The following is a 12340-nucleotide window of genomic DNA, read 5'->3' on the forward strand; positions in this document are numbered from 1 at the left end:
CCAGCTCTGTTTCTTCCTATCATTTTGATATTCAAAACCTTAAGACTAATGTGCATTATTATCTCCTCTTTAATCCTTCCCTATTTTCCTAAACCTCGCACTGTGTTTAGACTTTAAACATGTTAAGGGTATTAATAACCCCTTGAGTTCCTGTTAATTATAAAGAAAAACTACAAATGATTCACCATTTTCGATAACCCTAATAAAAAAACATACGTTATTAAGCATGAAACTTTGTTTAAGATTTCAGCTTGTCAAACAGTTAACTTTTTTTAATTTGAGTAAGAACTCTGTATGCCTCTCATATGAAAAAGTAATTTTTGAACACCAATCATTAATAGAGAAAAAGGTTTTGACATCATTATGATTAAGCCATACGTTCGTGTTCCTGAGTAGGTAATTATTTTTATCATTATCCCACTCTTCCCTTTACGCGTTCATTGTTTATGTTATAGGTGTTAATTGTAAAGATTTTTGCAATAATATGTATCTTCAACTTTTGTGTTGCTGACCTAGCGCTCATAATCCTCTGATTTAACCTTTAATCGACGACGTCACGTCACGGAAAAATGGTCATAAAAGTATGCCTTCTTCCGTTCCGATCATGATCATTCCGCTAAGCCATTGCTAAAGCTTATTTCAGTGATCTGCGTGCGAAAATAAGATTCTCAGATTCTATCTTCTTTATACCTAATTTGCTTCCAGTTTTTCATCATCATCATCGTCATCATCATCCTCCGCCTTCACGTCATTTCCATCATCAGTTATTCTTATTGTCCATGACCGTGAAGATGGAAGTCTATATGGTCTTCGGTCATCCATGGTCATGGCACGATGACTAGCTAATTGACATTATCACGTAAGACAATCAAAATATAAGAACAACAAAACATCAGCAAGCAACGGTCATAATAATTTGACAATGATTTATAGTGCGCACGGTGTAAATTGACGAAATATACGAGTGTCGGCTACGTGGCCTGGTGTAGACGTCAGTCTTTGTTTTTGGAGAGCGATGGATGGAAAAATTATTGACCCACGCAGGGAAACGCGAGTTTGACGCTGGCCAGCAAACTATGACCCCTGTCCCATACTCTCCCCTTCCTGTCAATGTCTAGAGCTCTGCTGCCAGCCAGCGTGATTATGATGAATGAAGAATTACCAGCCTTTGAGCTCAGCCACCGTGAGTAATATTCTTAAGCTCCTTAAAGACGATTCCTTCTGGTGATGGTGGTAAAAGCAACAACAACAACAACACAAAATTATATTCCTCTACACTCATTGAGGTCATATCGTAAATCATCGGAAATCGTGTTAATCTATTGATTATCGTGAAACCTAATGACGTTTTCCTATCAACTAAACTTCAGCGATGGTGTGTATAATGTTCCAATCTATGGTTGCTTGGTTTGTTGGTCGATTGGACGGAAAGTTTAAATTATGCGCTCTTGCAGCGCTGCTGATGATGGGACACGACGACGATGACGCGACGACAACAAACGTAGGAAGAGGGCTGACCAAGACCGAGACCGAGACCGACTGACGACAGCAGCAATTCGATGATGGAAATTTATTTACCTTCTCAAATTAACCAGATAATTGCAGATGTTTCTTTTAAGTCTTCTATACCGTAGCCACTACAGGACAGTTTGGATTAAAATTGACTTTTGATATAAAAGTGACAGCATGAAATTTAGATTTACATTCCACATCAGTTTGAGTTCATGTATTTAGTTTTCTTTCTTTTACAAAAAGCTAACAATTATAACAGGAATTAGTAGATTTTTATAAATTAATATTAGTTAAGTGGAACATGTGGATTAATTAGCAAGTTGTGTTTAAAGCAAAGTGAAGTTAAGGGGTACTTTTGTTAGGAAGAAATTATTAAAAATGCAAGTTACTTTTAGGCAAACAAATGAAACGAAAAAAGATGTGGAATTTTGAGGGCTGGGAATCTTATACGCTTAGACAGATATTTGAATGTTTTATAAAAGAATGTACTGATCTTGACACTCTTGTAAGAATGGCAATAATAATGCAAATAAGAAAATGATATGACGATTTTATGAAGTATAATTTGACTGCTTTCTAGCTACAATACCACACTGCGTGAATGGGAAATTGTAAGAAAAAAGCTGGAATGCGACACTGATATCTTCCCATCGCATCTGTCAATTTGTCTTGCTTAAAAATTTGTAGGTTTTCGTGTTGGGTTGGGACAATACTTGTCAGTTGAATTATTCTTAAAAATTTTAAAATAACCATTTTATTATTTATTTGTTTTTCAAATAATGAAATAGTTTAGTTTGAAAATCTAGTTTTGTTAAAAAGATTTTTAGTCGAAAACCAATTTTTATCAATTTGTTGGATTTTTACACGAAAAGAAATACATTGCGAATATTACAATGTCAGTATGGGTGTGAACGCAATACTGTATGGCTTAGAAGATTTTCATTGGATACAAAGTTGTAAGCATAGTTAATTTGGGCATACTGAGAATAGTAACGTCGACAATAGTTATATCCGATACGCCAATGCCTGTATGGGAGTCAGGCCCATACTGACTGGCGGCATGTACAATGCTCCTAGCAGCAGTCTATACATTATTGTTATGTCCCTTATACTTACACTATTGACAGCAATCCAATTAGGGTATCGATTATCACGTCATAAATTATTGTGGGAAAACCTAGTAGCATTGCGACATTTCCGATACAGTATGGTGCTGAAGGCAATGCTATCTAGTTAAACGTACTATGCGCCTTGTATTACAAGCAAAGATTGTGGTACCATACAGTATAATACATTATACTTACTTACTTACTTAAGGTGGCGCTACAGTCCTGTGTGAACTAGGGCCTCACCCAACAAACTTCTCCATCTAGCTCGGTCCCTAGCTAGATGACTCCAGTTTCGCGCTCCAAGTTGGGTGAGGTCACCTTCCACTTGTGCGCGCCACCTGATCCGCGGTCTTCCTCTACTGCGCTGTCCTGTGGGTGCGGATTCGAAGACTTTCCGGGCCGGAGCATTGGTTTCCATGCGCTCTACGTGAGCCAGCCATCTTAGTCGTTGGACTTTTACTCTTCTGGCTAAGTCTACGTCGCTGTGCAGCCCGTACAGTTCGTCGTTCCATCTTCTCCTCCACTCCCCTTCGATACATACGGGACCGTAGATCACACGAAGAACTTTTCTCTCGAACCGACCCAAGGTGCTTTCATCCGCTTTTGTCATGGTCCATGCTTCTGCAATGTATAGCAGGACGGGGATGATAAGGGTCTTATATAGCAACACTTTGGTCCCTCGAGAGAGGACTTTACCACTCAATTGCTTTCTTAGTCCAAAGAAACAGCGGTTAGCAAGAGTTATTCTGCGTTTGATCTCAGCGCTGGTGTTGTTTTCTGCGTTTACAGCGGAGCCTAGGTAGACGAAGTCCTTGACTACCTCAAAGTTACGTCTGTCGATTGTGACGTTTTGACCAAAACGTCGGTGTTGTATGTCCTTTCTAGACGACAGCATGTACTTTGTTTTGCCCTCATTAACCGTTAAACCCATTTTTGCCGCTTCTGCCTCAATACTCACAAAAGCCCCATTGACATCACGCTGAGTTCTTCCGATTATGTCAATGTCATCAGCATATGCCAGTAATTGGACAGACTTTTGAAAGATAGTGACTCTAGTGTTGACGTGTGAGCTCTGCACTATTCTTTCAAGCACGATGTGAAAAAAATCGCATGACAGCGCATCACCTTGTCTAAAGCCTTTTTTGACATCAAAAGATTCTGTTAAGTTGTTTCCAACCTTTATGGAGCAGCGTGAATTCTATAATACATTATACCATACTTATAGGAGTTGAAGCAATACAATGTATGAATATCATCGTTACTTTTTTAGTATGGGACTGCAGGCCATACTATCATTGTCATAAATGCCATACAATTCTTTCCGTGTATACAAAAAACTACTGAATATCGAAAACAATATTTTCTGTGAAATAAAAAAGTTTGAGGACAATATTTTTCATTTTTGAAAAGTTTTTGATCGAAAGTAAATTTTTAACAAGTTTAAGAATTGTTTTTTTTTTAAGGTTTTTATTTTTTCTAAAAAAAACTGTCAATTCGATTTTTTTCAAAATTTGACCAGATGTTAAAAACATTATTCTTCGTTGCACAAAATTGTTTTGGAGATGAAATCATTATTAATAAAATTTTCGAGGTGACAAATTTTTTTCAGTTTTTTTGATTTATAAAATAACTGCAGTCTCAAAATATAATGCTGATCGGTGACGTTAATTTTCATAAGCAAAAACACGAAATTCTAAAGACCCAACAGTCAACAGAAATGGTAGACTTTTTATGGAAATGTGTCAAACAAACGATCTTTTTATTCTTAATGGCTGTAGTAAAATTCATTCACTACGAGAATTTACATTCATTATAGGATCAGGAAAATCAGTAATTGATTTCTGCGCAATTTCAAGTGAATGGATAAAAATCACATCGTCCTTCGAAGTAGCAGTAAAAACATTCTCTGACCATATGCCTCTTTTAGTAGAACTCAGTCTAGACAACCCCTCATAGCGCTACCCTCAAAACTCGTCTGGAAAGATAGTTCAAAAGAAATGTAAGCAGCAAAGTTACTGAGCCAGATCAACATAACCTTTTTAACTACATCGAAAATTCGAAACGAGGGTAAAATATACGTTTTTTAAACAAATTTATAAAGAAAGTCGTACACATAAATTCTACTACATCAAAATCTTATAACTACCGTCGAAAATGGTTTGACTAGGAATGCTTCACCGCAAGAAAACTCTCATTTGATCTGCTTAGAAAATTAAGGAACACCTTTGATCATAACGAAACCCTAAGAGGAAAATATATGACTGCAAATAAAAATTATAAAAAATTATGCCTTTATAAACGCAAAACATTACTACAATGCAATAGCTATAGAGCTCTCCTGTACAAGAGATACCAAAGGTTTTTGGACAAAAATAAAGTCACTAAAAGGCCTGGACTTCTTTTGTGGGATACAATTAAAGGCAGGAAAACTGGCCGAACACTTCAAAATATTGCTGAATCCATGCTACTTAGAAGAGCACAACTTTCACTACGCAGAACCAATGGTCGGACTTGATAGGGAAAAAGCTCTAAATGAGCTACAATTGAGCCTGTATAGCTCTAAGAACACAAAAGCACCTGGTCGTGATCGAATTACTAAAGAATTTCACAAAAATGCTCCTATCGAGTTCCTAACGCACATGCTTGACGCGTTCAATTTCATCTTCAGAACCGGTATAGATAGCGCCTCAGGAATTTAAAGATGCTGTAGTGTATCCGATCTATAAAAAAGGTGATGTTAATTTGGCATGTAACTACAGGGGTATATTATATAGTTCATGAACTCAACAGCAAAAATTTTCTCTGCAATTCTCTATCATCGAATAAACGAATAGATAGAAAAAAACGAAGTATTGAGTGAGTATCAAGCAGGTTTTCGTAAAGGGTACTCAACGATAGACAACATTTTCACTGTGACGACCATTGCCCAACATTTTTTGAAACTAAATAAAAAATTATACATGTTTTTTGTCGACTTTAAAGCAGCTTTTGACTCTATTGATCTCTCTCTCTATTGATCGCAATGCATTAGGCCCTAGTGTCACAGAAAGGATTGTTTACGAAGCTGTTAAAAGTCCTCAGAAGTATGTACCAAAATACTCGACAATCGGTGTGGGATGCCAAAAGTATGTCAGAATTGTTTAACACAACATCAGGAGTGAAGCAAGGCTGTCTTCTGAGTGCAATATTGTTTTCACTGTTCATTGACGATATTTCTTCGCATCTACCTTCTGGAGTATGCGTTGCAGAAATAAGAAATAAAGTGCTTCTTTATGCTGATGACATCGTTACTCAATACTTATTGTAAAACCTGGAGGCGTGCAATAAATTTTGAAAAATCAAAAATTATGATCATTCGCAACAGGCAAACAAAATTGGGAAACGGCGAAAAATGGTTTCTAGATGGTGAACCAATTGAAACAGTCACACAATAAAAATACCTTGGTTTAATACTGCAATCAAACATGAAGTTTTCTCTCCACCTTGAGAAAAAACCGGATTCTACCAAAAAGCTTATAAATTTCTCCTGGAAAGACATAATCGGGAAAAATGAAATTAAGAACTACGCAAAATACAAGGTCTTCGAATCAATTATGCGTTCTGTCATGTGCTATAGTTGCCAAACTTGGGGTTACCGTTCATATGAAGAAGTTAAAAAACTGCTACGATATTTTAAGAAAAAAACTATTCCGACTGCCGATGAATACGCCAAATTACGTTCTTACGCTAGAAACCACTATACTCTTAAGCTACATTTTGATTATATCCTAAAAACTCTTGGATCACCAATGCAGAATACCCAATATTCTTACGAAGTTTGTAATAAACAGGAAGGTGGAATGGGAGCACGAATGGAAAACGCTGTCTGATAAATGTGAATTCAACTTAAACTTGCAATACGAAGACCGGGATGAATTGAAGCAAAATCTGTACAAGTTACTCGAGCTTCACGACACTCATCAGCACAACGAATGCATTCAAGTAGCTACTAACTCTATCAAAAGACCGATCTACCCAGAGCTCAGCTTTAGCCTAAACTGCAACAACTATTTTAATGATGCGAATAACATCCAATCGATATCTTTAATTTGCAGAGCTAGGTGTGATATGCTTAATTAAAATGGTTCAGCATTCATAAATAAAGAAACAAATCTATGCACAATATGCAATATGAGAGCAAAAGAAGACACTTTTCACCTTTTAGCGATATGCCCTATCTGCAGAGACTTAAGATGCAATTACTTCGGTGAGTTGACTTTGATGATGAAACAAACTAAAACCATATTGAATGGTTCTAATTGGGTATCCCTCAACAGTTATATAAAAGATGCACTCAAATATAGAAACTTCGTAAACACTGAATTTTCTTAGTATTTACATCATGTTCTTGCGACAGGTACTTTTCATCGCGATGTTAAATTGTTGTTTAATTTCTTCTTGTAAAAGATCCAAAATGTAAATTTCTCTTGTTTTTTATCTTTTTGTTTAACGAATCAATCAGGCAGACGGCAATGCCACATCCATTACTTTTTATTCATTAAAATTTTAACTATAAATTTTGTAAAATTTATTATTGAAATATAAAAATCTAATATAGCTTAAGAAGAAATATAGCCATATACCCAGATCGAACTATAGCGCTTTGTCTAGAAATCATTAACTTTACGAATGACATTATCAGATCTGCAAAGTAGGTAATAAATTGCTTCTGAGGATATAAATAAGGCCGTTGGTTGATGAACTGAATGTCGACGACATTTAGACAACCTTATCCGTACAAAAAAAAAAGAGGCTGGCATGCGACCCACACTGATAACTTCCCATCCCGTCTGTCGATTTGTCTTGCTTAAAAGTTTGTCTATATGTATTTTTACCAAATTTGCGCACTATTTTTTGTAGATTTAATTTTTTATGATAAAACGGACTGTTGGATTTTTATATAAAAATTACTGAAAACAATATTTTCTGCGAAATAAAATAAGTTTAAAGCCAATATTTTTAATTTTTGAAAAGCTATTTGAGCAAAAAGTAAATTTTTACCAAGTTTTATTATTGTTTTCTTTTTAGAGTTTTATTTTTTGTAAAAAAACTGTCAATTCGAATTTTTTAAAAACTTTACCAAATGTTAAAAACAATATTTCTTATAAGAATAAATTAGTTAGAAGAAATTATTTTAAAGTTTTTAAAAGATATTTGAGTCGAAAATCATGTTTGACGAACTTTTGTTAATTTTTTTTTCGGTTTTTAAATTTTTGTACAAAAACTGTCAATTCGATTTTTTTCAAACTTTAACTAAATGTTGACAACAAGATTTTTTGAAAAATAAAACTAAATTAAAGCCAATATCTAAATGTTTTGATAAGAGATTTTTGAGTCGAAAATCAATTTTTATCAACTTTGAGTAATTTTTTTTGTTAAGTTTTTGTTTTTTGTAAAAAAAACGGTCAATTTTATCAGGTGTCAAAAACATTATTCTTCGTTGCACAAAATTGTTTTAGAGATGAAATCATATTTCAGTCGTAAAATTTTGGAGGTGACAAATTTTTTTTTCAGTTTTATTGATTTATAAGAAAACCGTTATGATTTTTTTCAAAAAATATACCTGTTTGGTATAACGTTACAATATATTATATTAAATTTAATTCAAGTCTCTAGCGTTTTTAGTTCGTAAGATATTTAAGGTTAACCAAAATTTTCACCTTTTTTTCAAACTGCTATGGTAAAAAAACCACCCACGCAATTTTCTTGAGAGCCCTTTCTGCATCTTCCTGGCTTATTATCTGTATAAAAAAATTTATTTGAAGTCGATATCTCTTCTGGTTCTTAAGCTATGGAGGACGAAAAAAATGTCGCGAACGTAGGGACGTACGGACGTACAAACGTACGTACACACGCACGCACAGACATCTTTCTTAAAATCTTTTATTTCGACTCTAGGGACCTTGAAACGTCGAGAAATGTCAAAATTTTCAATTTGACAAATCGGACCCATTACAATAACTTCCTATGGGAAGTTAATAATCTGCATTGGGATTCTGCGGTGAGAAAGTTTAACGCATGGTTAAAATATGAAAGGGAACACAGGCAAGAGATGAATCCAAATTTACTCCGCCCTGGACAGAGGACTATTTATAGACTTTACAGACTCATCTTAATACTTTTGCAGCTAAAAGTGCCTATCCTATCAATACAATTGAGAACTAATAGTCAATCAAAAACCGTGTTTTGTTGGAAAATCTATCAAAAGTATATTTATCTTTTACACGAATAACAAAAACAATATCCGCAGTATGAATACTACCGATAAAAATTAAAGTATAATCTAACTACGGATAGGCTTTTTACATTTATACGAGTCTCGAATGGATCTTATGTGATTTCGTTCTCAAATGTTGGTACGATTGATATTGCAATTGTATCTCGATGGCTGTGTTCGTTTAGTAGTTGTGCATTTGTAATCATGTGTTTTCCATTGGGGGAAAATTCAGTCTTACTGTAACTGTTGATATTATTTAGTTTTGTTAATGAAAATGGACTAACTTGGCTTATTTTGCAAGAGAAAACAATAAAAAAGACAATTAAGTTTTGCTATGTTTCCACCAAAGGTTTATCTTAGTTTAGATAAATCTTTTTGGTGTTTCCACCGCATAAGAAGATTTACAAATAATTAAGTTTGACAGCACTTTCTAAAATGCAAATAGTGTTTTAAGGTTTCTTATGAAATGCAAGTGTGATAGTTTGTTTCGTGTTAAACAATTAAGAACTGATTAGTTCAGCACCATATAAGAATATGGTACCTACTTTATGTGCATTTTTTTTATTTGATTAAAAAAAACTATATTTGTTGTACAGAAATATGCAAATATACAGAGCAAAATGAATTATCGGTAAAACCAATTCCTTCACATAGGTTTTTCTTCACAAATTTTGACTCGACTCCACATGCTTATGTAGTAGTCTATGAACAAACCCCCTCAATTGTTAAATTAACTTTTTTTTTTATAGAATCTCAATTTTCAGATATTTTCTTACCATTTCTTCTTGAAAATTGTCCATTTTATTAGTTTTATTTAGTTTTTTTTTGCTGGAGTTAATTTTAACTTTTGATTTTCACAAAACTTTCTTCTATTTGTATTTTTTGTTTAATTTTTATTTTGGCAGGTCTTCTTTCAGTTGTACCAATTTTTAAATACAAAAATCTGGCTACTGCCGATGGGTTTTCTTGGGAATTTTCTATTGTACTATTTATAGAATGCCAAAAAAACACGGGTAGTGTGTAAAGTCGGTTATAGAGAATTTGGTGAAATATATTCCAAAACGCATAAAACACATTTTACGTAATAAGCGGGCCTATATATTTGGGCCATATTACTCCTATTGTTATTCTTATGGAACAATTAATGAATGATGTACAACCGTGTATTCATTTGTACACCTTACTGTACTTGTGGCCTGAAATCCCAAAATTCTTCTTACACTATATTGACAATAAATACAAGTTTGTTCTTAAAAGAAATATAATGTGTTGTAAAAGCTTAAAACTCTTAAGAATTGAAAAATAGTTTTTGAGAACGTAATGTTGTTTCATTCGATTTAAATAATTTTGCAGTTGAAATTGTTTGTTTGTTATTTCACGGAAAAATGTTTAGTATTCAACAAATTTCTTTTCATTGTGTAAACTATTTTTTTTTTTTTCAATTTAACGCATACAATTCATGCATGGACTTTTTTCTACAAATAAATAAATACAATAAATGAGGTGGCGCAACAGTTCTTTGACAACCAGTGCCTAGTGACTCTCAACCATTTCTGTGTGCGAGTACTGTTGTCAGGGATGGAGGGGACCTTCAGTTTTAAGCCGATTTCGAACGGCTAATTTAAGAAAGCACTTTTCATGACAACAATTAGTCTTGTAGAAGTTGTCAATTCCTCACAAAATCTTCAGATGGCACAAGCAGGAACTGAACCCAAGACCTCTGGGATGACAAACCAGCGCACTACCCGCTTTTTCCACAAGAAGCAATTAAAAATAACTGTATCAGATCTCCCAATAGGGACTTTACAACCTTAAAATTAATTTGTGTACGCACCCTCACGCACTCACGACTCATCAAACTGTCAATGTTTAATTTTTTAAGTGAACTCAACATTGACACTGTGGTAAAGTGAACGAATGATAAAACATTAGATTAGGCCAACAAGCCGATGACGATTTGAGCGCCAAATGTGTGTTCAAACGAATGGAACGCTGCAACCGTGCCAAAGTGAACGAAGTTAAGTTCCATTCACAAATGTTTTTATCTCAAATGGTTTGCGTTCCACTCGAATCCTTATTTTTCAAGTCAAAAGATTTATAACTTATTTTGTCCATAGTACAGTTCGACATTTCACGACGCTTTTATCATTAACCAAAACTAATTGAATGTCAAACTTAAAAAAAATCCACACATTATTAGGGTCTGTTTGCATGTGCCTGCTTGAGTTAAAGTATATACTTATCTTTACATGAGTTCAATCTAAGTTTCAACTTGATTTGTATTTTTTTGATTGAAAAAACAAAAACACGCTAACATAAAATAACCCAAACGATTTATTCTTACTCACCTGATCATAACCATCTAACGCTGGATCATTTGTCGTTCCATTTGTATCGCTAGTTCCAGGCGGCCTATCATGCCCAACACCAATGCCAATACCCATATCCGGTGCTGTGACAAAATCAAAAAAATCCGTTTTCGATAAATCTTCAGGTCGAAATGTCTCACTTATATCCATGCTCGTTGTTGACGACATTTCATCGGAGCCAATCATGCCAAGGTTCTGCGTTTTACACTATGCCTTGTTCTCTTCGCGTCGCGTTGTCTACGTCTATTCGTCTACGTCGTCGTTTTTTTCTTGTGTCTCTCACTTTAAAATGCATGCAGGCACATAGGGACAACATGCGCACCGTAGAGTGCTTCTTAATGCCCTTCTGTCAAAATGTCAAATACAAAACGATGACCTATGCATAAAATATCCATTCGAATGCATGCGGGAGAACTGTCAAAAACTGAAGGAAACAAAACGAAAAATAAAATTCTCTTCAACTGTCAGGTGCATTTGATTTGATATGTCTCTCTCTCCTTCTCCATGCACCAATGTTGATGGCTGTCATTTAAATTTACAACAAAACAAGTAGATGGCTAAAGAACACATATGGGCAGGTCATGAGGATCATCTGGAAGAAAAAGAAGAAGAAGAAAAATTGTTAGTTGTTATAAATTGATGACTTTTGCACGATTTTTGTTAGACGAAAAAAGTGTAGACAACCCCTCAATCTTAAGAAATCAACATATAGAGCAATTTAAAGAGAAATATTCACGAAGGTCATGTCATGAATTTTATTCTGGTGGAAGTTCCTATAGCCAACAAATGCATATGGGTAAAATCATGATGGTTTGAGGTTGAACAAAAACAAAAAAACATCCACCTTCTTCCACATTCTGTCACTTTTGACGCGTCAAGTTCTTAAATTTGAAAAGCGTGCGTTGGCAATTTCTAATGAAACTCACTCTGAGTGAGCTCTACCACATCTTCCTGTGCCTTGATGCTGGGCATTAAACAAAGAAACTAATGGCATGGAATTTCTATGTGAATGCAATAAGGATGAGGATTGAGGATGTTCCACTGCTGCAATAGATGCCATAGCCAGCGTGCTGATGATGGTGATGGTAATTTGG

At 34.7% G+C, this 12340-nt stretch overlaps 1 protein-coding gene across 2 annotated transcripts in view; it reads right to left on the minus strand.

Moving 5' to 3' along the window:
- Positions 1-12340, minus strand: part of LOC129953952 (probable basic-leucine zipper transcription factor D) — a 401434-nt gene that overhangs the window by 23250 nt on the left and 365844 nt on the right. For both annotated transcript variants that reach the window (XM_056067515.1, XM_056067514.1), the window contains one exon: positions 11226-11838. In XM_056067515.1, coding sequence (XP_055923490.1) covers positions 11226-11432 — 207 coding nt within the window. In that variant the 5' untranslated portion in view covers positions 11433-11838. The remainder of the gene's footprint in view (positions 1-11225; positions 11839-12340) is intronic.

Source organism: Eupeodes corollae, chromosome 1, assembly GCF_945859685.1.
Source record: "Eupeodes corollae chromosome 1, idEupCoro1.1, whole genome shotgun sequence".
Lineage (NCBI taxonomy): Eukaryota > Metazoa > Arthropoda > Insecta > Diptera > Syrphidae > Eupeodes > Eupeodes corollae.